Source organism: Pleurodeles waltl, chromosome 12 (assembly GCF_031143425.1).
Source record: "Pleurodeles waltl isolate 20211129_DDA chromosome 12, aPleWal1.hap1.20221129, whole genome shotgun sequence".
Lineage (NCBI taxonomy): Eukaryota > Metazoa > Chordata > Amphibia > Caudata > Salamandridae > Pleurodeles > Pleurodeles waltl.
Window position 1 is genome coordinate 365,058,001 of NC_090451.1, and position 25,864 is coordinate 365,083,864.

The 25,864-nt window shown below is 43.8% G+C and overlaps 2 protein-coding genes across 2 annotated transcripts in view; one reads left to right on the forward strand and one right to left on the reverse strand.

Annotated features, from left to right (window-relative positions):
• Nucleotides 1-9,480, reverse strand: part of ORC6 (origin recognition complex subunit 6) — a 93,374-nt gene extending 83,894 nt beyond the window's left edge. Inside the window, exon 1 of the mRNA XM_069216633.1 lies at nucleotides 9,328-9,480. Within this exon, the coding sequence (XP_069072734.1) occupies nucleotides 9,328-9,392 (65 nt within the window). The 5' untranslated portion in view covers nucleotides 9,393-9,480. The remainder of the gene's footprint in view (nucleotides 1-9,327) is intronic.
• Nucleotides 9,481-10,515: 1,035 nt separating this feature from the next.
• Nucleotides 10,516-25,864, forward strand: part of VPS35 (VPS35 retromer complex component) — a 361,777-nt gene continuing 346,428 nt past the window's right edge. Inside the window, exon 1 of the mRNA XM_069216632.1 lies at nucleotides 10,516-10,621. Coding sequence (XP_069072733.1) covers nucleotides 10,619-10,621 — 3 coding nt within the window. The 5' untranslated portion in view covers nucleotides 10,516-10,618. The remainder of the gene's footprint in view (nucleotides 10,622-25,864) is intronic.

The window sequence follows — 25,864 nt, forward strand, 5'->3', positions numbered from 1 at the left end:
CATAAGCCTACACTGCCCATACTCCACCAATCAGTGGATAGTCCCTATATAGTGCCATGGAACTTCAGTCCTTCCGCTTTCTTTGTGAAACCAACAGCTTCAACAATTGTGCAACAAAACAACTCCAACTTGAGTCAACTGTGCCTAAATCAACCCCATAGCCACATCATAAACAACAACCACACAACACGATGTTTGCGATTGGGAGAATCCTCGCCTCCGTATCCTTAATGCAATAGCAATAAAGATTGTTGTTCTATTGCAGGACAGGAGGCTTTGGATTTTGCTTGTTCAAAGCTGAGCCACCACTGCAGATGCAACATCTAAAATTGGCTTATGATAAAACACCTTGAATGTAGAACCTGAACACCAAACTGCAGCCACCATTATATCTTCCAGTCTAGAACCGGATGAGAAAGGTTTGGAAGCGATAGTGCCCCAAGCAGAATGAACCCCAAAAACAGATACATCAATAACAGCCTTGCTTATTATCTATTTTACCCAATGAGCCATGGTCACAGCAGAAACAGGGCGAAAGGGTTTTTGTAAGGAGATGAGTAACCAACCCCACTGATCTCTGCGGAACTTGCGGGTACAGCCCTCATAGGCGTTGATGCAATGAACCACACACAATTTTGGATTGTCGGGAAATGTTGGGTAACGGACATAACAAGAATTCATTTTAGGATGGTTAGAAATACAAAAATTCCAGTAGGAGTAGACACTCGACCTATTATGTCCAGAGCTTTTACATTCGACACCCGTCTACATGAAATGAGACATAAAAGGATGGTCAATTTCACTTATAACTGTTTCCTCTAAAGATCTTTGTTCGCAGGCCATACCCATAAAAAGCACAAGATCACATTATCATCCAACAAAACTAAGATTTAGGAGCGAGAGATGAACCACCCTAATGCCACGAAGACGTTTACAACCGAAAGGATGTTCCCCCACTGGCTTACCGTCAACATGGGCATGCCCTGCTGAAATAGCAGAAGGAGTATTGTTGGCAGTTCTATAAGCTAGGCCCTGTGAAGCAAGGTGAGACAGAAAATTAACAATCATTTCCACTGTGGTCCTCAAGGGATCCACACACCATTCACCACACCAAGAAACCCACTGTTTCCATGCTGCCGCAAATCTCTTGTGGGTACTAACAGCCCATTATTGAGATAAAAAGAAGAGATCCTGCTCGGAAATTTCAGGCACTTGCCACGGTCTCCCGAAAGCCTCCATGCCATGAGAGGCAGCTATCCCATGAGCACCAGCCTGTGAGGAAGCCCCATCAGATCCAGAAGCCGGTCTTGAAAGGGACACATCTGAACTGGATGGCCACAAAAGAGTGCCTTGGCTCCTGGAGAACACAATTGCGCATTACAGCATGGCATCTCTAGGACCACTTCTGCAAGCTGTCGACGGAACTGGGATAGAAGTCTTTGAATTATCATGGTCGGAGGAGAGACATAAATCAGGGCCCCTGACCGGGACTGCAGAAATGCATCCGAACTCTCCGCCAGAGGGTCCAGATTTCAGCTGTAAAAAAAGCAGGAGACAAATATTTCGGCGAAATGCAAATAGATCCACCACACACGGACCCCATAGTCTATTCAGGGCGTTGACTACATGAGGGTGAAGTCTCCAGTCGCTGGAGTGACGAAGTAACCGATAGTTCCAATCCACTACAATGTTCACTCAGCCTGGAATGTATTATGCCTTCACCACGATCTGATGCACCAGGCAATAATGCCAAAAATCCGGCCGATTTTCACTATGAGACAAGAACAAGTATCTCTCAGTTTGTTGATGTTTTCGAACTGCAGAAATGTTTTCCATCCGAAAAAGAATACGACTTCACTGCGAAGGAGCCTGAAAGGAGTTTGAGACAACTGAAGTGAAGCTGAAGTTCCTCCGGAGACCAGAGCCCCCCCCCTCATCTCAACTGAACGTCATCTTTCTCCCCAGCCCCATTTGCTGGCATCTGACTATGATCGTCTCTGGTACAGAGCGATATATTGCCTTGCCGTTCCACATGTCTACATGGGTCACCACCAGGGCATATCCATCTTGGCTTCCTCTGCCAACACAACATTCTGTTGGGAGCTCTATTCAACTCCTGTACAAGAGTCGCCTCCTTCCCAATACTCAACGTAGGAGAGACCCTGGCGGAAATTAAGAATTTGAATCATTGGAGGGCTCGGTAATGGAGAGGTCCTGGAAAATGGCTTGAATAGATAACGCAAGGAGGCCCACAAGAGAGGGGAAGGAGGCGACTCTTGTAAATGAGTTGAATAGAGCTCCCAACAGAACTCCTTTAACATCTCCAGAACCTATGCCTCCTGTGTAATCAGTGCCTAATTGTGAAGAAAAGACATTATCCTGCTCCCCCAATACCAAAGTTGAACAAGGAATGACTGGTACCTGAATAAGCTGAGTCCGCGAGGGGGGTTGTCCACCTTTGTAGTTGTGTTTGTTGTAACGATCCCTGCCTCCTCTAGGGCAGGAGGGGTAGAAATTGGTAGGACCAGAATAAAATGGCCACTTCTCTTCCTCTGTAAGAGTAGACAACTCTGGGGGAGGTTTGATGGGTACCACAGCCTGGCGCACGACCTCCCTTGCGCCCTCGCCAAACAAAAAAGCCACTGCTGAATACCTATTTAATGTGGACTATGCTTTATCTAAAGTTGAAAAGCTGGCTTTGTGCTTTCTGAGGTCTTTAATAAATGTATCCCGGAAGAGACCATTAGCTAATGGGCCAGCCTCTGACGGGGCCAATTCCGACAATTTAGGGTCGATACGGATCAGAAGGGACTTATGCCTTTCTGCTGAAAAAAAAAAAATCGCTGTTTACATTGGCAAGAAGGCAAATGGCCCACTAAGCCCATTCTATCGACAGAGCACTGGGAATCTTTGGCTTGGATGGCTAAGTAAAGAATTTTTGTGAGCGGACCGGATACATCAAGAAGCTTATCCTGGCAGCCTCACCAGGCCCAGTCTCTCTTTTTTGGGGTCCTTGGCATATTTCTTGAGAAACGTTGACCTGTTCGCCTGAGATTTGGAGTGTCAGACACTTTGCTAGGGAGGGAAGGGCAAGGGCACTCAGAGCGCAACATATTGCAGCCGCATATCTCTTGTGGGCAATAGGAGCCCATGACTGCGATAAAAAGAAAAGAGCCTGCTCTGAAATTCCAGGCACTTGCCACTGTCTCCTAAAAAACACATCTGTCAAAGCCTTGCCACAAATATGCCTGCACATAATCAGCCACTTCATGCATGGAATCCATTCCATGGAACGTGGGTGTACCATCTCATACTGGCTGAATCTCAAATTCTTCCTCTGGGGTACAGAGTATTATGACGCTTGTGTTTACATTTGGAAGCAGGACACAGGTCCTGTGGTGAATGGTCCGAGTCAGACATCTGGGAACCAGTGTTGCCTTTGACATGGTCAGCCCCTTGCACAAGCCCAGAGGGACTAGGGTAAGGGAGGTGCCATATTTGTGATCCAGTAGGACTGCATTATTTATGCTGCTGTGATCCTCATTCCGAGGTTGACTGAGCTCTGTACTTTTGAACTCCAGGGGGTGAAGGGAGACCCCCGAGCTCACACCAAATTCTCTTCTACCATAAGTTAGAAGAAGTTGAGAAAAGGGTTGCAAGGCCCTAATTAAGGCCTGATTAACAGAATCCTGCACATGGACATTTAAGGCATCCACAAGTCTTCAGCTAGCCCCAGAGGTAACTCCTGAGTCATGTTCCTCAGAGGGGCGACTACAACTAAGATATGACTCCAAAACCCATTTATGAGGAGGATGAGTCCTTGCACATAAAAAAAATTAAAAAAAAAAAAACAAAAAAAAACTGATGATGGGCACCCTATCAATCAGAGAGGCTTTCAGAGACTTGAAACCTACCTATGTCAAGGAATTGAGGACAGGCAAGAAATGATGAGAGCACATTCTCAAAAGCCATGAGAGAAGGGATGAGCAAGGACCGTATGAGAATATTCACTCAAGAGGAGTTCCAACACTCCCAAATTACAAGGCTGCTCCTCTGCGACACAAGGGGCTGCCTAAGTACAGTTTTTATTCTGAAACTCTCTGGACACAAAAGTGAGTTGTCACCTTAAAGAAGAGTGCAGAACACCCTCAGTGGAAGAAATGTCATGATGACCCCAGAGACTGACCTGAAAAGGCCACACTTTCAGGGGAATGGCTTCATGCATCCCACAATAAATATATTGATAGCATACAGAAAGATTGCCAAGACAAGATTTTAGACTTGTCAGGTCACCGGATCAAGATTGTGGTGTGGCAGAAGTGAAATGAACATTGGTGGACCTGGAAATTCTTTCAGGTTGATGGCAGTGTGACTTTTAGGCAACACCAACCATGCTCCCTCTTGCTGAGAAGATGATCACTGCCTATAAGAATGGACCACAATCTAAACGATCTGGTCCTTTTCAAAAAGGGGAGGGGGGCAACTGTGCCAGGCAGGCCGACTGACTGGGGAACCCATTTCAGAGCTTGCTAATGTTATGCATATTTTTTTTTTTTTATTCTTATGAATGTGCATCCCACCATGTATAAAGTTTTACCAAGGTGGATGAAGGAACCAGTGATATAGTCTCCTATATGTTTTCTTGACTAGAGACATAGTATCAAGGTCATTTTAACTGGGTCAACTCTCGAGGCACAAACAAAACCAAGAGAGGGCCATCACCGTCTTTGTATGTCAGACAGATGGGGAATGAGGCTGAATTTATACAACTGATGACATCTATGTCACATGTGTGGGTGCTTCAAGCAGTGCAAGAGTACAGGATGGTTATATATGGGGTGCCAACTTAGGACTCTCACCCAGCTCTTATTTTTCCTAACAAGAGAAAGATGGTCTTGCTTTCATCAGCAATCAAAGGTCTGCATGATAAAAGCATGCCCCCCCCCCCCATTCACTGCAATATACGCAACCTTCCCCCTCACCTATGTTTTGAGGGTGAAGTGAGAAAGGATTTTATCTACTAATAATTCCAATATAGTTCAAAACCTTGGTAGTTTGCAGGCATTTCAAGATGGAAAGTATCAATCTTCTGAGTTACATCCTTCAGAAAGAGGACTGCATGAAAGATGTCTGAAGGATTCTTACTTCTCTATCCCAGTTTGATATCCTCAAAATCGTCTCTTCCAATTTCTTTATTTAGGCACAGTGTGCGAGTTTGGATTCCTTACATCTGGCTTGTCATTAGCAGTACGGTTTTCCCTAAAGATATGAAAGACGGGGTGGTGTTCCTTAGGGAATGCAGGGTAAGAAGGGCCTGATTTTTGTACTTCAGGACCCAGAAATTTTGAAAGCTCACCAAGCTGCAGCCAGACCTATCACAGGTTCTTCATCAAGCAAGATAGGTAGTTATAAAAAATAAAAAGACAAATAGGATCTGGGGCACAAAGGGAATATAAAGCTCCCAAGGTTTGCCATTAACTCTGCTGGCAGCATCCAAATTCAAAGATTACTGCCATCATGGAGGAGTTGAAAATATTCTGAAGAGGGAATTGAATTTCGACATGACTCATGCACTTTGTGGGTCTTTCTACGTTTCCATACCTACATTGTTTTTTAGGTCATGTCCACTACTGTAGCCTCCAACATCTGAAAATCAGAGACCTGCGGAATAGAATGACAATGAGAAGTAAGTTGCCCTTTTTGATAATGCCAGGCTTTACAACCAGTGGAAGAAATATACTATGGTACCATGAATCAAATTTTTGCCAGAGATCTGCCACCCCACTCGTAACTTATCCACTATCCATGTGGTAGTGTGTCAATGACTGCAGCTACAGGTCCAAAGTACAATGCTAATGAGATATATTATTTTCAGTGTCATGACATCATGAATTCAAAAATCAGTGCAGGCAGCACAAGTGCAAAAGGGGCTCAGTGCAGAAGAACATATTTACATATATACACATCTAAAGAACATTAAGGTATCCAAAGTGAGTTGCAACAACATAAATGTATCAATATGTCGAGTTCTGTACACAGGATAACCATGTGGAAATGTTGACATTTTAACCCAAAGGTAATTAATCCATGGATCTCATCAGGACAACACCAACTGACTAATATCTTGCAAAATTAAAAATAGGTCACTTAGTGGTACAATAATGTACTACCAATGGAAACAAAAACTAAGAAGGTATAAATTCTGCCCATACCTTGAACGGAAGCACATATCAGAATAGCCACTAATCCAAAACAGTAAAAACATTAATGGTGGAGGTCCTAATCAGACACAAAACTCATTGTAAGATTTTAAATACAAACATGAAAATATCCTGCATGCAGATGTAGTATTCTACCCAACACAAATGATTTGCATGGACTCCAGTGCCCAAAATCATGAATATTCCTAGAATGAGCACTATGTTGCTCACTTTTGTGATTGCTTCCTAAGAGATGCAACAATGCGAGCAAATCAAACCATCTCCTGGAGAGCCCAGTCCGAGCCATATACAAATAATATATCACATTGGCATTGTACTTTGGGCCTATAATTGCATTTACTGATACACTACCACACCCATAATGGATCAAGTACCAGTGGAGTGGCAGATCTCTGGCAAAACTTTGACCCACGAGACCATTGTGTATTCCATTGATAAACTGACCCAGGTTTCGTACTGGGCGTATGAGTTGGTCGTTATGTTTAGTGTATACTAGAACCCATGGAAGCTTGAATGGGGAAACTATTTTTGGTGTAACCCTGCACACTGTGACATAGTATGATGCCACCAGGTTAGGCAGTTAAGCCCACTGTGGAGTGGTGCCTGCTGGATACAAAAGCAGTCAGCTTATGACTTACAGTTCACATCAACTGTATGTTGCACTAAGTAGATTCATTCACACTCAAGGGTCTTTTGAAAGACGTGGTCGTGTACTGCATCTTGTTGAGGGTGGACAGCTTGCTGGCAGTCAACCACTTGAGAGCACATAATCCAAATGTCTTGCTGAGTCAGTAGAAGGGAAGTGGTAGTTTCAGGGCTGGAATACCCTGTCCATCAGTGTACATCCACAAACCTACACCTTTAATGGGATTCACCAATTACTCTCCAATCTCTTCCCACACTGGAGAAAGTTAACAATTCACTATTGACAAGGGCAGGAGTAAACTTTTTTCAAGGGGTAGGTAAGTGAGGGAAGGTTTAGAAAAAATGAATTTTAAACATGCACAGGTTTTTAAAATTAGCAAATATAAATATGTATATATTTGTGCATACTAAGATGGTAATCACAAAAGTATGAGAAGAGTATGATTTCAAGTCCTACTTCTGTAAACTCTTATGAATGCCTGAAAGTTGTAAACCTGCACAACTTGAAGGACTTACCTGCTGGTGCACTATATCAACTGGGCACCAAATATATTTTCATGTCATCCTTATGGTTTTACACTAATTCTCCATTAATCATCTCATTTTTAAACTTGCACAATTTTTTAGCTAAACATTTGTTTCCAAGAAGCAAATTATTTTTGTGGACATTTTATTTCAAGAGGAAATAATTCTCTTTCACAAATGAATGGAAAGGCACTACAGACTGCCGTACAAAGAATTTCTGCTGCAGGGGATTAGGCCTAACCCCTACTTGACCAATGGAAAAACAAACATGAAAATGTGTTCTTAACCCCGAGCAATATGTCTAGGCGTAAGGCAAACAAATTCCACACCTCTCTAATACATATAAAATTTGTTTGCAGGGTATAGCATTTTACGAGTCAAAGTGATTGTAAGGCAAACATGGAGTTGGTCATTCCTTAACAGTTGAAGCTACAATAGTGGCACATGGCACAGGTCAAAAGTTACAAACTCTGGATTTGGGAGGTGGAAGTTTAAAATTTAGCTTGCTGTGGGTCAACATCGAGATTAAGAAAAGCAGATGATCCGGGCTCACGCTTCACAAACTAAAGCTATCACTCATGTTAAATACAGGATAAAATACCCCCACACTCTATAGGAAATCTTCTACTATCCTGTTTGATCAAATGCCGTGATCCCTGGCACACCACTTTACTCATTTCCTTGATTAAGATGTCTGGGAGACCATAGAAGCAACTGAGCTGAAAGGATAACTATAGAAAAATAAAAGGCTAACTTGCATATTATTTAAAATGCCTCTACATCAGAATAATATTGGCTTTTTATAAAGGGGGTAATATAAACAGAGGCACCTACTGGCATACAGCAAAGTAGTGAGTCCATTCTTAGAGGGCAATTCTATGTTAAATTGTTCCAAATGTATGTTTAGAAACAAAATATATATTAAATCAGCACAATCAGTGCTGAAAAGTAGGAGGATCCCAGTGGTTCTCTGTCTGGCAGCTACTCTGGGCTAGATCAAAGGGAAACATGCTGAATGTGTCCTGATGTTTATTTCTGACACTGGGACACATTTAAGCAGCTCGAGCAGGGTGCTGGTGTTTCATTTGCAGCAGCAATGTACAGGCAGAGGGAGGGTTTTTTCTTATATTAGCTTCCAGCTGGGTCCAAACAATGGACTAAATTGAAGAGTCATCAGCTCTTGTATTCAAATGTCATCCTAGTGGGGAGCTATCTGGAGCCCAACGCCTAGATGCCCATGCAATGGAAGAGAACAAAGGCACACAGTATCAATTCAGAAGTGCTTAAAAGAAACTATGGTAGATGAAACTAGAGGCAGGTTTTTAACTTTGTTCAACTCCCTAAGTAAGAGATGGGCTTGCACAGTAAGAATGCAGGAGCTAACTGCCTACGTGAGTTATTACATAAATACAGAAGTAAATGGCACCTACTATTTTGTATCTAATTCTTTTATAGCACTACTCATTCCATTGTAGAGTGTCAGTTCGCTGCACATCACACAAAGAGGTCAAATAATCATACAAGGATGTAAGTCAATGTTATATAAGACAATGAAGGTGATAAGGTGAATCACATATCAGCCATACTAGTAGACATTATATGTTAGGAGTGTCTGGTCGGTAGGAATGCAAAGTCAGGGTATAAAACCTTAGGTAGTGATTGTGGATGTCTGCACTGATAAGAATTCATTACTTTCCAAAGGAAGCCTTCTTTGCAGTCACAGCATAACATCAGATTAAGAAAAAACAGTAAGAACCTAAACACTTGATTTACAGTTAGCATACTGCTGCTTGATGCTGGTAAATGGATCACTGTGCTATATTGGAAGGCTTACATCTTATGAACAGGAAGTAACAAAATAATCTGTCAAAAGCATTAGGCCACTTATCCATCAAAATAAAATACAAATCTGTGGCTGATGTACCCGTTCCAATACCTGATAACAGGGGCCGCATTAATGCCCGCTTTAGGGGCCAAACGACGCAAAGTCTCCGGGTCCATGCTGCGTGTCTTCTACGAAGGTTCCAAAGCACAACCTCTGAGTTTCGCGGGGAAAGCTACAGCCCTGGTTCTTATTGGTTACTTGGCAATCTAATTATGATTCCCTTGCTGGAAATAACAAGTAACACGAAAAACGGACAAGTCTGATGACACTATCACTGCATTATGGGAATATGGCGGCCATGTTGGACCACATCACACGGTTAAGTAATATACCGACTTCCAATATAGCTTTACGTGCTTATATGTTTTAATGTAACAATCTTTTGATTATCTGGTATACGGTTCATATTGCTTGTCAGGTGTTGCTGTTACAGGTTTCATTAAGGTCGCCGCTGCCAACTTACCCGGTAGGTTTCTTCACAAATAGTTTTGTACTAAAAGGTGCGGTGGCTATATCGATAAAAAGCCATTGACAAATAAATATAGAGAAGCCTGGCTCTCAACTCTAGATAGGATCAGCGTTGTCTCTTTTTGGGTTTGAGCTACTCTTGCACAAACCGTATTTTCCACCTCACCACGCTCCCATTCGCATGTCATTACAGCAACATGTTCAGTTATACAACCGGCTACCTCTTGACTTTGAATGTTTGTTTAATATTTCGAACTAGCGCTCCTCTGCCAGTAGCGAAAAAGCATGCAGTCTATTTGGTCACCCCGGGGCTTTGGATGAACATAGCTGCCATGTTGAAGTGGTGATGGCTTATATTGTTGGCGGCATCACTAAGGAGAATTAAAATAGGACATAATACACCCAGTAATTGAGGACCATTGTAAACGTTGTTTTGCACTTTTCAGAAGGCACATAAGTGCCTACGATTGCACAAAAACGTATAGCAAACAGTGTACATAGTAGGCGCCTCTGTTTTTCACATAACAACTTTAGTTAAATTGTGTTTTTAATATTGTGCTGCCTTTTCCGTGGGTTGGCATTAGTCATCACTTTTGTTATCACAATAATTTTAGTAACACTCCAGCTACGAACTCACTGCAACTGCGAGCCCAATGAAATCGCCCCTTTTGGCAGAGCAGCTGGTTTGTATGACCTTCCAATTGGAAGAGGCGTTTCTGCTGGAAATGACACATGCGTCTCCCTGTCCAATGGCAGCGTACGTTTCTAAAGGTCGTGTCAGAGTTTGTCCAATGAGGGTGTGCGTCTGTTTCTGGGCGGGGCGGCAGTCACATGATTCCAGTGGCTGTAGCTGTGTCTCCTGACGGGTCCCATCATGGTGAGTGGGGTGTGCCTGAAGGAAAGTGGGTCCAGGTGTTCTTGTGCCACCAGTCTGTTCTGCCTGCAGACGTTGCTCATCTAAGCTGTGCCCAACCTAACCCAAGCGTTCGCAAGGATTTACCCCTAAACTGTCACAGGAAGCTTCACCTGCCTCTCAAACCATCCCCGCGAGGGACCCTGCTATTTATTTTTCCACGTCCCAAAAACCCAGCTGTTTTCCTTGAGCAGTGCCCATTCTTATACCCCACCTTTTCTTCCTCCAGGATCCAACCACTACTGCCCTATTCGCACCTGCCCCTAAACCATCTTATCAGTAGTATTCTGGCCAAACCACACAGTCTCCCTACTCAGCCCTCGTTCTATCCCAAACACACAGCCTCTTTTCTAGTTTTTAACCCTAACCAACCTTTAGTTTTCCTAAGGAATCCGCTATTCTTCTTTCAGCCAAAGTACTTTACATTCTAGCTTGGTCGACCTTTAACCACCGCATCCGTGCTCACCCCCTCAACGACCCACTCCCTATATAATCGTGGTCGATCCAATTCTCATTCGAACTCAGATTGCGCGGTGATATCCCAATGATTGGATTATCTGGTTCATAATTATATGGTCGCTGCGCTGACACAAGTTTTTATTTAGTCCCACACACAAATAACAAGGAAAAATATTGTCCCCAATTGCCCCATCACGAGGAAGAACTTTTTTGTGATACCCACATCATTGGCCATGTCCATTGTTAGTTTGAAATTTACATGGTCCTTCACCTGTGTTTACTGCTCGTGCATCGACAATCGCTACCAAAGCTCCATTTTGTGAAGGTGGCATAAATATTAATAGTTTGGCGTTTTGAGAAACCCCCACCCCAATCCAGCATTCCCTTAAAAATAGAGAATTCAGTGCCCTCTATGCGAGCTTTACTTGCCAGCTGAACGGTCAGGATGCGCAGAGACAGTGGGGACTGAATATTATACTATATAATGTTATAACTGCTAAGCACTTTGCAAAGTACTTCTCAATGTTTTATTTATCTGACTCGTCTTGTACTTCTAGCGACAGCTTCATTTTAAACTGATCAACTTGATTATGTATGTGGCACATGAATGATGTCTCTTATGCTTTACAGTGAACTTGGGTTTACGATCAGCATCATGATCCCCGAAAAAATTGTGAAGTGCTTTTTAACAATGTCGCCCATAACACGTACTATGTAGACTTGGATTCAAAATCTCGTAATATGCATAGCCTAAGGTTTGGTCGTGCACAAGATTTACATTTATACTTGACTGGTGGATGCTCATGAGGATTTGCTTAGTGGAAGAATTGGTGTTGTAGGATAAAGAAGAATACTCAAAGCTACCTTATGGAAGGCTGTACATCCTGATTTTGGCACAAACACATATTTTACCCCTGAATGGGGATTATTTTCAAGATACGGTTAACCGAAACCACGGTGTTCCTGTGCAATATGTCAGGTAAAACCTGGCACAAATCGTGGCGGCATAAAGCACCCATTCACTGTTTGCTTTTCTCTCAATGGAGAATACTGTTTAATTTTAGCAAATTATCCTCTGTTCTAAGGTGCTTAATCAGAATGGAGTTCAAATTGCATAGCCAGTAAATGATGAAGTCTGCACAGTCGGTTCTTACTGGGTTCACAATTTGTGCTTTGTAGGCCAAGTCATCTGCGGCTGTCTAGGAATGAAGGCCTGTGTGTTTGGAGTGGGATTGTGAATATTAGTAAAATAACTTTATTTGTATACAGTGCTCCATACCGTACCTCTGCAATTTTAAGGTCCATAAGTGACGGACTTTACTTTAACGTTTTCTTGTATTTACCTAATAAGTACCATGGTCCCCTAGGAAGAAGCTGCTCGATGAGTCCAGCTATACAGGGAGTGCAGAATTATTAGGCAAGTTGTATTTTTGAGGATTCATTTTATTATTGAACAACAACCATGTTCTCAATGAACCCAAAAAACTCATTAATATCAAAGCTGAATATTTTTGGAAGTAGTTTTTAGTTTGTTTTTAGTTTTAGCTATGTTAGGGGGATATCTGTGTGTGCAGGTGACTATTACTGTGCATAATTATTAGGCAACTTAACAAAAAACAAATATATACCCATTTCAATTATTTATTATTACCAGTGAAACCAATATAACATCTCAACATTCACAAATATACATTTCTGACATTCAAAAACAAAACAAAAACAAATCAGTGACCAATATAGCCACCTTTCTTTGCAAGGACACTCAAAAGCCTGCCATCCATGGATTCTGTCAGTGTTTTGATCTGTTCACCATCAACATTGCGTGCAGCAGCAACCACAGCCTCCCAGACACTGTTCAGAGAGGTGTACTGTTTTCCCTCCTTGTAAATCTCACATTTGATGATGGACCACAGGTTCTCAATGGGGTTCAGATCAGGTGAACAAGGAGGCCATGTCATTAGATTTCCTTCTTTTATACCCTTTCTTGCCAGCCACGCTGTGGAGTACTTGGACGCGTGTGATGGAGCATTGTCCTGCATGAAAATCATGTTTTTCTTGAAGGATGCAGACTTCTTCCTGTACCACTGCTTGAAGAAGGTGTCTTCCAGGAACTGGCAGTAGGACTGGGAGTTGAGCTTGACTCCATCCTCAACCCGAAAAGGCCCCACAAGCTCATCTTTGATGATACCAGCCCAAACCAGTACTCCACCTCCACCTTGCTGGCGTCTGAGTCGGACTGGAGCTCTCTGCCCTTTACCAATCCAGCCACGGGCCCATCCATCTGGCCCATCAAGACTCACTCTCATTTCATCAGTCCATAAAACCTTAGAAAAATCAGTCTTGAGATATTTCTTGGCCCAGTCTTGACGTTTCAGCTTGTGTGTCTTGTTCCGTGGTGGTCGTCTTTCAGCCTTTCTTACCTTGGCCATGTCTCTGAGTATTGCACACCTTGTGCTTTTGGGCACTCCAGTGATGTTGCAGCTCTGAAATATGGCCAAACTGGTGGCAAGTGGCATCGTGGCAGCTGCACGCTTGACTTTTCTCAGTTCATGGGCAGTTATTTTGCGCCTTGGTTTTTCCACACGCTTCTTGCGACCCTGTTGACTATTTTGAATGAAACGCTTGATTGTTCGATGATCACGCTTCAGAAGCTTTGCAATTTTAAGAGTGCTGCATCCCTCTGCAAGATATCTCTCTATTTTTGACTTTTCTGAGCCTGTCAAGTCCTTCTTTTGACCCATTTTGCCAAAGGAAAGGAAGTTGCCTAATAATTATGCACACCTGATATAGGGTGTTGATGTCATTAGACCACACCCCTTCTCATTACAGAGATGCACATCACCTAATATGCTTAATTGGTAGTAGGCTTTAGAGCCTATACAGCTTGGAGTAAGACAACATGCATGAAGAGGATGATGTGGTCAAAATACTCATTTGCCTAATAATTCTGCACTCCCTGTAATGCTGTGATCAGGGCATATGTCTAGTACACACCCTTCTAATGTGTAATTACACCAATGTTTGCCTGCCATGCTGTTTTAAAATTAGGTTCAGCAAAATGCTTAGCAAGAATATTGATAGACATCCCCAGTTTGCATGGCCCGGAATAGTTTTCTCGCAAATTGATTATTTCAGTGTTTCCATTTGTGATAAACTTTGTAACATAATGAATGCCTTTTGTATGTAATATATTTGCAGTGTTTTTCACCAAAAGGGCATAATGGACATGCAACAGGTTGGCCACTTATATATTTCCACTCAACGATTCCGTCACAGGCAGCTGCTGAAACCATTCCTGCATCTGTGTTTTTTTTTTATTTTTGTAAACTAATAACTTCTTGCCTTGGCACATAGCCACCCCCATGATCACCCATGTGTACTCACCTTGGAGGTTTTTCACCATTGCCAGGATCCTGTTGGAAGTGCATGTTCATGCTTTAGGAATAATAAATAGATAAATAATTCACTGTACCCTTCCAGAATGACTCCTGACCTCCAGTTCCACACGTGACATCAGATATTTCCAACCCTGATTCCTACTTGTCTCACAGCCATTGTTGCCTTTTAGTTGATTGACTACGCCTAATCCGGTGCGTTTTTTCCTGCTGCATCGTTTTCACTGCATTGAGTCCTCACATTTTAATATTGCAATCCTTTATTTCACGCATGTATTGTAATTACAGGTCAGTTCCTTTTCCAATGTAGCGGTGCAACAAAGGCATTATTTATTCATTTAATAAGTACATTTATGTAGCATGTGCGTAGCCACAAGAGCAGCAGCACACTTCATAATTTACAGGAAAGACAGTGAAGATTTGGAGTGAGACACATTAACAATAATGATGATAATATCAACAGCTTGTCAGGTACATATGGGAAAATTTAATCTCATTGATAAGCTTCGATTAGGTGTCTCTTGAAGTTTCTCCGGGATGGTAGTTGGGTTGTCATTAAGTCTGAGTTCCTCACGCCGAAGGTTTCAGTGTCTTGGAGCCAACCATATGAAAGTTTTAATTTTTTAAATATTTTTTTTAACTTGGGGATTTTTAGTGTCAATCATGATTGCTTCAGCAATCCTAAATTTGCCTTTCAACTAGAAGGCACACCAAAGTGAGAGATTTATAGGTGGCGAATGCAATCTTAAAATGCATCCTGCAATCCTAAAGGGTGCCACTGGATTTCTTTGATACTCGGATTGTTATGTTCTTAATTCTTAGAACCTTTTACAAGGTGTACAGCCTCATGTATAATGGCTCTCAGGTTGTCTACTTCTGTTTTGGGAAGACCTGCAAGTATAGCTTTACCACCATCGAGGTGAGGACTAGGCCCTGGAGAGTGACTCTGAAGCCTTCGTTTGGGATTGACGTTTTCTCTTTGGGTTCTATGGCATTGAATAAGGAGGTACTATAGTAAAGGCTTCCTCCCCTCCCAGTCTTCATTTCACATAGAAACAAAAGCAGCGCTATATTGAACCCTCCCCTGCTATTTGACCTTCACTGAGCTTAGTTACAAATGCAGGAACATAATGATGGCTCACATGCTCCCTGACATTCACTGTCCTCTATTAGATAGCAAGGGAGCATCCATTGCAGTTCTGTTTCTGCTTTTGTGTCAGATAAAGATCTGATGATGCCTATTATCATTAGGTCTAGAGGCTTGCTAAGTTTGGGCTGAAGCCATCTTCCCCAGAGCTTTTGTTAATAACACATAAATAACACAGCAGGTAACAATAGTACATTTTCTTTCTGCCTGTTCAATCAAGTAGCATGCCCAAACTGGGAAAATGGAACAGCCCTGTAAATCCATTGCTTTGTTCCTGTTGTTAGATACATTGTGGGTCAACCTGCATGATAGTTATTGCTGATATTGGTGTGAGGCATTGTGAGTAACTGCATTCTGCCCAATTACTAGGAGTTCACATCTAGGATGGGCAAGGAAGAGGCAAAGTAGTTTGTCTCTGACTTCCCCCACCTACATAGGCCTCTTGCCATCCAGGACGCTGGCAGCATTTGAGTTGTTGCTGTTGGTGGTGCAGAAGATAACAAAACAGGCCTGAAGTTGCAAAATGTGTGGTGTTAGAACCCAAAGCAAATCCATATCTGTTATATAAAAGATGTGAAATCCAGGACAGCAACTGTAGTCCTTTTTACATTCCCAAGACTATGATCTTGAACAGCAGTGTTATTCATAAATAACATTTTAGTACACATAGTAAATAGCAAGTTATCCCCTTCTAAGGACTTAACCTATGTGGTCATAGTAATTTACACGACAATGCAAGTGATTAAAAAAAGATCAATACAATATTGCACTTACTACATACCAATTTTTATCTTGTAAGTTTTCCAGCATTGTGCCTAAAATATCATAATTTATGTTGCTCACTAATTATGAAGTTATTCTTAAAATGTGGACTTGAAATTAATTAAACCCTGCAAGATGATCACTATAGTTCTTTGTTTCGTTCACAGCGATACAGGATTTGGTATACCACTGTTAAGCCTCCTTGGCCTTATGCAAATCAGTCGTGACCGTGCTCCCCATGGGAACCGTCCAGCCCAAACTCCCAGATCTTCCCTGGACCAGAAACAAGCATCCTAGGACCATATTCAGATATCACCCCACATCAGCCAGGCTAGCTTGAATCCAGTGGCACAGTGAGCAAGGGACCCGTCTTGGCATACCCTGGTGACTGCTACACAAAAGGATGATCAACAGAGTGCTGAAACCTTTCAAACGCTCACCTCCAGTCACATATCTGGGTTGAATCCATCATTCTTTTGCTCCCCATGCCACCCCAGTTTGGACCCAGCCATATGCAAATCAGTCCTGACCCTGCTCCCCCTAAGAACATTATAGCAGTACCTTACTGTAATTGGCTGTTTATGTCACTGAGGTTTGCTATGTTGTCGGACATGAAATCTAGCAGTGATGTGTCTTCTGCAGTCCCTTTAAATAGTGAATCCGCAGGGTATTTAGCAGTAACTGTCTGTACTCTATAATATTGCGTCACTAAGGTTTACTGCATGTATCTACTAGTAATTATAGTCAACCAATCAATCAATCAGAGTATTTGTAAAGCGCACTATTCACCTGTGAGGATCTCAAGGTGCTGAGGGGAGGGGTGGGGGGTGAGGACTGCTACTACTTGAACAGCCATGTCTTGAGGTGTCTCCTGGAGGTAAGTAGGTCCTGTGTCTGTCGCAGGTGGGTGGGAACAGTGTTCCATGTCTTGGCGGCGAGGGGGGAGAACGATCTGCCACTGGCGGTCGTTCTATAGATGCGTGGGACGTTAGCGAGGGCAAGGTCGGCGGAGCGAAGCTGTTGGGTCGGGGTGTTGAAGGAGAGCCGTCTGTTGAGGTATTCTGGTCCATTGTTGTGAAGTGGGTGAGGAGTTTGAACGTGAGTCTCTTGTTGACAGGGTGCCAGTGGAGGTCTCTTAAGTGGGCTGTGGTGTGGCAGTGGTAGGAGATGTCCAGGATGAGGCATGCAGAGGCGTTCTGGATGCGCCGCAGTCTTTTTTGGAGCTTGGCTGTGGTTCCTGCGTAGAGGGCATTTCCGTAGTCCAGTTTGCTGCTTACAAGGGCCTGGGTGACCATCCTTATGGTTTCAGTTGGGATCCATTTGTAGATCTTCAGAAGCATGCGGAGGGTGTTGAAGCAGGAGGAAGATATGGTGTTGACTTGCTGGGTCATTGATAGTGATGAGTCCAGGATGAATCCCAAGTTGCATGCGTGGTTGGTGGGTGTCAGTGCTGTTCCCAGTGTGGCAGGCCACCAGGAGTTGTCCCATGCGGAGGGGTTGAACTGAATATGAGGACCTCAGTTTTGTCGGAATTCAGTTTCAGGCAGCTGTTCTTCATCCATTCAGCGATGGCCTTCATTCCTTCGTGGAGGTTGATTTTGGCGATGGCAGAGTCCTTGGTGAGGGAGAGGATAGGCTGGGTATCATCGACTTATGAGACGATGTTGAGGTTGTGAGATCGGACGATGTTTGCGAGTGGAGCCATGTAGACATTAAAGATGGTCGGGCTGAGGGACGATCCCTGGGGTACACCACAGATCATTTTGTTGGCATCAGAGCGGAATGGAGGGAGGCGGATTCTCTGAGTTCTGCCAGTGAGGAAGGAGGTGATCCAGTCCAGGGCTCTGTCGCGGATCCCCACGTCTTTGAGGTGTGTGCGTAGGGTGTGGTTGCAGATGGTGTCGAACGTGGCTGAGAGGTCCAGAAGGATGAGGGCTGCGGTTTCTCCGTTGTCAAGTATGGTCCTGATATAGTCGGTGGTGGCGATGAGGGCGGTTTCGGTGCTGTGGTTGCTGCAGAATTCGGATTGGGATGGGTCCAGAGTAGTAGGATGGGTTTCTACTGGATCACCTACATAGCTATTTTCTTCTGCAATGGTGAGTGTGAACAATCAGGCTTCCAATTGTAATTTGGTAGACTAGCAACACTCCTCATAATTTGGGGCCCTAAGACATCCCTCAGACATTATTTGCAACTTTTGTAATGACAGTATACTTCTGTCTCCTCATTCGAGATCTGTCAATGAGTCTATTGTATGGAATAGGCTACAAGGGAGTATCACTGAGATACTCATGAAGTAATATAAAAGATGCTGTTATCACCCTTTTCTAGAGTGCCAGTTCACTGGTAGGTGGAGCTCTAATTCCCCCCCCCCCCCCCCCCCCCCCCCAAAAAAAAATATGGATTCCTGTTTGAAGTAAGTGCTCTAGTAATATGTATGCCCTATTTTGTTTCTGGCCTTTTTATTGTTATATAGTTCAGTCCTCAAATATCATAAGGTTACGGTTTCCATTTTGTGTGGCAGAATGTGTGAAGTATCTTCACTCTGAGAAGCTAGGGGTAGAGAGGGAATATATATGATTAATGGGCATTGACCTGTGGTCCTGAATATGGCTATGAGTGGTCTGTTGCTACTTTTTGAACATGCAGTGATATTTCATCTTTGTACAAAGAGATTATGTGTGAATGGCCTTTTAAGACAGTGCCCTTTTCTTCAGGTCAAGTGGGCTAGTAGTTAAAGAGCCAGCGGGAACAGTAGTTAGTACAGTGCACATTCCTTCCTTGTTCCCCTTTGCAAAGATCTTTATTTAGAGATTATCTATTGTTAGAAACGGGATCTTTAGTTGGCAGTGGTTTGCATCCTGTCCAAGTAGGGACCCTCACTCTAGTCAGGGGGGAGGGAGGGAGAGAGAGGGGGAGGGAGCGAGAGGGAGCGAGAGGGAGCGAGAGGGAGCGAGAGGGAGCGAGAGGGAGCGAGAGGGAGAGAGAGGGAGAGAGAGGGAGAGAGAGGGAGAGAGAGGGAGGGAGGGAGAGGGAGGGAGAGGGAGCCACACAGCTAAGATAACCCCTGCTCACCCCCTCGGTAGCTTGGCACGGGCAGTCAGGCTTATCTCAGAGGCAGTGTCTAAAGTATTTGTACACACACACACACACACACACACACACAACCCCCCCACCCCCCCCAGTGGTCTGCAGAAAGAATCAACCTATCCACCCTACTTTGGGACCCAAGCTTAGTACTCTCCCTAGACATTACCCTGTAACTCTCTGGGGTGAGGCCATACCTCCTGGTCAGGGCATCCTTCACGGCAAGGTACCTCATCTGATCCCCTACTAAGCTCTACAAGCTGTCTTTTCCCTCCCCCAAGGGGGGTGCAGATATGGCCAACAGTAATGTGCCCCCATGGGGAGCGACCCTTACCCAAGGGGCTGCCCCCTAAAGAAAATACACACACACACCAATCCCTGGTGCCTAAGTGGTTTGATTGGCCGATCTGATGGTCTAAATACAGTTTGCCCCCCAGAGGAGCGACCCTTGCCTAAGGGGTCACTCCCCACCTCTAAATCCCCCCCCCCCCCCCCAAAAAAAAATATCCCTGGCGCCTAGAGGTTGGGGCAGATTGGCCTAATAACAATAAGCCGATCTACCCTCCGGGGGGGTGGTTCAGAAATGGCCTAAAATAAATTTGCCCCCCCCCCTGGGGAGCGACCCCTGCCAAAGGGGTCACTCCCCTTCCGTGAATTTGACATAAAAAAAAAAAATCCCTGGTGTCTAGTGGTTTCTGCCCCCCTTGGGGGCAGACTGGCCTCATAAAAATGGGCCGATCTGCCCCCAAGGGGGGGCAGAAAGCAGAAATGGCCTAAATATAATTTGCCCCCTAGGGAGCGACCCTTACCTAAGGGGTCGCTCCCCAACCCTAAAAACAAAACAAAAAAAAATGATCCCTGCCGCCTAGTGGATTCTGCCCCCCATGAGGGGGGGGATCTCTTCCGATCGCGCTGGAAGCAGAGCTTCCAGTGTGATGGGGAAGTGGCCTCTGATGAGGTCATCGTGTGAATGCGCGCTGACGTCCTTAGACGTCACTGGGGGGGTCAGGGGGAGTCGGGGGTGGAAGGGGAAGGGCTTCTCCTTCCATCACTGCCTTGGGGGGGATGGGAGGGAAGCCCACAGAGGGAGCGCTAGCGCTCCCTCTGAGCTCACTGCCGAGGACGTAATGGTTACGTCCTCGGCACATGAGCACTGTGCCGTTGGAGGTAACCATTACATCCACAGCACAGAAGGGGTGAAGCACTCAATTTTAATAAATATATTATTATACCATGTTGTGGTAACATATTGTCATATACACACAGTAACTTTCAAAGACATGTTCAAAAATCTCTCAATTAACTTGCACCTTTACTGATAAAACTACATAGTGTATTACCAATCTGTGAAAATTGGGGTTCAGAAAACAAATCCTTTGCACATCAAAATGCAAAGTATTCTGATTGGTTTTCATCCTATTAAAATATTTTTTCATCACACAGAAATGTAAAAAGGGCTTTCACAACTACTGAAATATATTTTGAAATGTTTGCACAGTTGACTTAGTCATTTAAATGGTGTGTGTTAGGAAAAACCTGATACCCTATATCCTTTTATTTTACATTCTAAGCAGCAGGTCACACAGTTCACCTTACAAAGTCCTGGAACTCTGCAGTCAGAAGGAAAATTAATTGTAAGAAATACTGACTTCTGACCTCTGTCTGTGAACACAGCCCAAATGTGACATAAGAACAAGATTTAAAGGCATTTTTTATTGCCCCTCCACTCTTCAACTGAACAGCATGCCTGTTCAGTGTCAACTTGCCAGAAGAGTAAGTATTAAAAATAGCTCGACCTAATCAAATAAGACTCGCCATTGCAAGTGGTCAAGTGGATTTTTTGAGCCCTGGACTACACCCCCAATATGACGACTTCCTGTGGGGAGTGGGCATAACCCTTTCCCAGATGGTCTAGTTCAACCAAAAACAAGATGGTGGAATCCTTCCTCTGGAGTGCACCTTGGGTAGCTCACCATAGGGGTGTGTCTAGCCCAAAGGTGGTATACGCCTACAGACTAATTTTCCGACCTGTCCTCGTACCAAGTGGGCCTCAGGGCAGAGGCTGGCAACACCCAGGTCTGGGGAGGCCGGTGTTGCATACCAAATGCAGCAGGGCCTTTGAAGTCCCTGGCCTTGGTATGCAGATTTGCTAGCCATTCTGCTGGAGAAGGTGACAACTCCTTTCTCAGGAGTAGGTTTTGTTTCTGGCCTTTAAGAAAGCAGGCTCTTAACTCCAGGGGGTCAGAAACCTGTCTGTGGTGAAAGGCTTGTTGAGACCAGTCAGCCATCACACTCGGAGACTAGTGGGGTTCAGTGGGCACCTCTAAATAAATGAGGTGGCTGGTATTAGCCTGGATTTATCAAGTGGAGGTGCTGACCTCAAACACCATAGGTTTCAGTGAAGCCATTATTTAGCAGGGAAACTCATGATTACGAGTGTCCATTACATACCTTAAGATGGCCTCCCTTCTCACTGACAGTGCTTAGCAATGTAGCTGTGCATCACAGGGTCATATCTGCTTGTGCAGATATGACCTCACATCAAATATAATGCACCCTGCCGTAGGACTCCAAGGCCTGCTGTAGGGGTGACTTACTAATACGTAGATGCAATGACTTTTGCCTGGCTTTCACCAGGACACGCAGACTGCAGTGGCAGCTGCATGCATCTTGTTTTGGAGGGTTCCTGGTGTTGGCACAATAGGTGTTGCAGCCCTAAGGGACCCTCGGCACTACCCAGGACCTTTGTACTAGTAGTACCTTCTAATATAGACGTACAAGGAGTATGTGCCAGTTGTATACATTTTTACCTGCTTTTAGTAATAGAGCACTGGCACTGGGGACCTGTTTAGCAGGGACCAATGAACCTTAGTCGAATAACCTCAGTACCAGTGAGCAAAATGCGACCATGTCCAAAAGGGGCACTTTCCTACAGATAAACTATACAGGCTTGATAGGTTTATTTGGAACATTTTTGTTGGTTGCCTTATGTCTCATCTGTTTATTATTAATATAAACAATGACAGAGCCAGTCGGGCTGACCAATTTATAATAAAAACGTGAGAAAAGACAATAGGCCTTTTTTCATTACATTGTGTTAAACCCTGTAGGCAGGAACTTTGTTACAGACAATCCATCAGATTACTGTAGTAGGCAAGTGTTTGGGTGTTATTTGTCCAGCAACACACCCAGCCCACCCTAAGGGTAGAATATTTGAAAGTTAGCATCATTGTTAGAAATCTTGGGAGGGGTTGTACATTATTTTGCTAATTGTAATTTATAAATGTTTGTAATTTAATGCATGGCATTTAGTGGTATCTGTATTCAAATTATTTTTTGATCCAGCCTGGCAGCCTTAGCTTTCTGCCATGCTCTTATAATAAAAATATATACACATACATAGAAGAACTTTGAGTCAGCCTTGTTCAACCATTGGTCTGTTTTGATTGTCATACACATTGTGCTTCTATTCATAACAGAATAATATATTCTATATATAGCATGTGTTAATGACTTTGCTCACTTCAGCACTGGCTCCACAGCCAACTGAGCGATGACATTTTGATTGTTTGTATGTATACACATGCTTAAAACTGAGTGTGTTTCAGTGCAGGTAGTTGTGTGCCAATCACTTTAGTATTGCATTCTCATTCTCTCCCTTTATCTGCTGCTCATTTAATCTACTAGTCACCTCCTCCTGGTGGACAATGCTTCTAATCCTGGTGGCAATCATCTTAGGTTGGTGCAACAGTTCACTCACTGTGCACAGTACTATTCCAAGATATTGTCAAGACAGATCTAAAATGTGGTAGGCAATTTGTTTTTCATAGGGTTAAGCATCCAGCCTTAGAATGCAAGGATTGTGATGAGGAACATGGATACGCCTATACTAATATTTTAGATTTGCTGTTGTCAAGATCCACTGAGATGTAATTTGATACTTTGCTTGTTAAAGTCAAATTCAAAAGTGAAATTACTAATCTCTTTAACAATTTATTTTCCCTATGTTTGCTTTATAAATTGTGTTTTATTGACAAAGTAGCAGAGTTATTATGTATGACAGGTAGAAGATTATCCTTGAGGCATCTAAATGCCTGGTACATATGCCTCTCAAAGGGCACTTCGCAAACATGTTATTGGTGTTTTTTTGCCTCTTGTTGGCTTTCTTGTGACTCTTTGACATTTGTTTTCTGAAAAGGTATGTGTCACTGTTGTACTAACTACTGATACTGTTCATGGTTGGTGTTTGTCTTCAGAAGGAAATTGTACATTTTTAAAGATGAAACGAGCAATACAAAACCACTCACATCCAACGGCTGGTGATGAGCAGTGAAAACACAGGAAAAACTGGATACGAGAGAGGGTGGAGTACCCCATGAAAGAGGCGGGCGGGATAGTCGACCAATCTATCCAGGTTGATTATCTCCAGTAGAGATGTGGGGATATGTATGGGTGCAGAGGGGAAAGATATGTGAGCAGTCTCCCTTGGGGGAATCAGTCGTTATGATGCTCTGCCATTGTGAGGTGGAGTATGCGTAAGTAGGCAGGACAGGTTAGTTCCCTGAATTTTTGGGAAAAGTACTGTAGACAGGGTTCCCAGGTCCTATTAATTTGGGGTACTCTTTGTTTGGTTACTTCTGTCAGCTTTACCATGCAAAGTTTGTGGAGCCAATCCAGTTGAGTGGGTATTTTAGCGGAGCCCCATTGTGCCAGTAGGATGTTTTTAGCAGCACATAGGGCTGGTGTGATGGCATGGTTCTTTTTGTAGATTTCAAGGGATAGGTGAGAGCGTTTGGAAGACCCAAAAGTTATATAGCTTAGGAATCTGGGGAGTTCCGTGTCGTATATTTGGTCAATGGATGTTGAAATATCTGCCCAATATTGGTGGAGTTTTGGACACCGGCAATGAAGATGGGTTAGTTTATCTGTTTGTCCACATCTACAATGGGCGTCCCCATCTGGTTTCCACTGAACTGTTCTTGCCGGAGTGTAATACTAGTAATGCGCTAACATGAGAAATGTCTCTTTGCTGGCCACCTACGGGCTGAGGTGTTAGCCCTCTTCTGGAGGTCTGTCCTTTCTCTAGTGGTAAAGGTGTGTTTGCATTATTGTTCCCAGCGGAGTTGTGCCTTGTATTTGATGGGGGCCTGTGTCGTATTTTAAAAGGTATTGATATCAGAGAGTATGCGCTTATCTGTTAGTCTAGTGATAAGCCATTCTTCAAAGGGCAATAAGGGGCGACTAGCATGCAGGCGAATGTTAGGCTGTGTGACCCAATGGCATATTGCAACATGTTGTCAGTGTACTGAAGAGGGTAAGCCATATTTCTATTGCAGCTCAGGAAATGTTATGAGTCCTGCGTGGTCGAAGAGGTCACCTATTCGTTTGCAGTTGGTGTGTTGCCATTGTATGTATGTGCTTTCCTGGCAGGCTGGGGGAAAATCAGGATTCCCAGTTATTAAGGTTTAGGGAAGGTGGGGGTGGATAGCTGCTTTGAGCGTTGAACCATATCCCAAGTGGCCATATGAGTTCTAAGAACTGGTGAAATATATATCCTCTGGGAGGTATGGGCAGTCAATGCATTTTCCAAATATGGATGGCTGCAGTTGTTTGATCGATGTAACGCAGGTGGTTCTCTGAGTAGGGCCTAGCCCATTCCACCAAGTAGCATAGCTGCGCTGCCTGATATTAATATTTAAGATGGGAAATTCCCAGGCCTCCCGCTGAGGTTAGATAAGCCTGCTTTTTGACTATACGGGCCTTCTTGTCTACCCAGATATAGTTTTCTAGGAGGCGTTTTAGCTTATTTAAGGACTGTGGTGGTGGTGGTTATGGTAGAGTTTGCATGATGTATAGGAATTTAGGCAACAGCGTCATTTTGACTGCCCCACCCATGAGAGTGTGTAGCGTTGCCAGGTGTGTAAGGTAGATCAAGTGTTTGTGAGGAGGGAGTTGTAGTTATTCTCTGCAGCCCGTGTCAGAGTAGAATTGATATGAAGGCCTGAATATGTCACTCATTGCTTGGCCCATGTGAAGTGGAAGAGGCGCATAAGCATGAGTTGGTCAAGTTTAGGTAGCACAAGGTTAAGAATCTGAGATGTCTGTAAGTTAACTTTGAACCCCGGTGCCTTTCCCCGAAGGTTTCTAATTTGCTCACAAGGGAGGCAGGGATTGAAGAGGGTATCATACCATAATGTCATCAAGGTAGAGCGCAAGTTTGTGGTTGCCCCCTCCCCCCATTACGATACCAGTTATTGCAGGGTTCCAACGGACATTCTGTTTGAAGGACTCCATGTATAGGACAAAAAGGAGTAGTGATAACAGGCAACCCTGCTGAGTACCCTGTGCAACCATCAA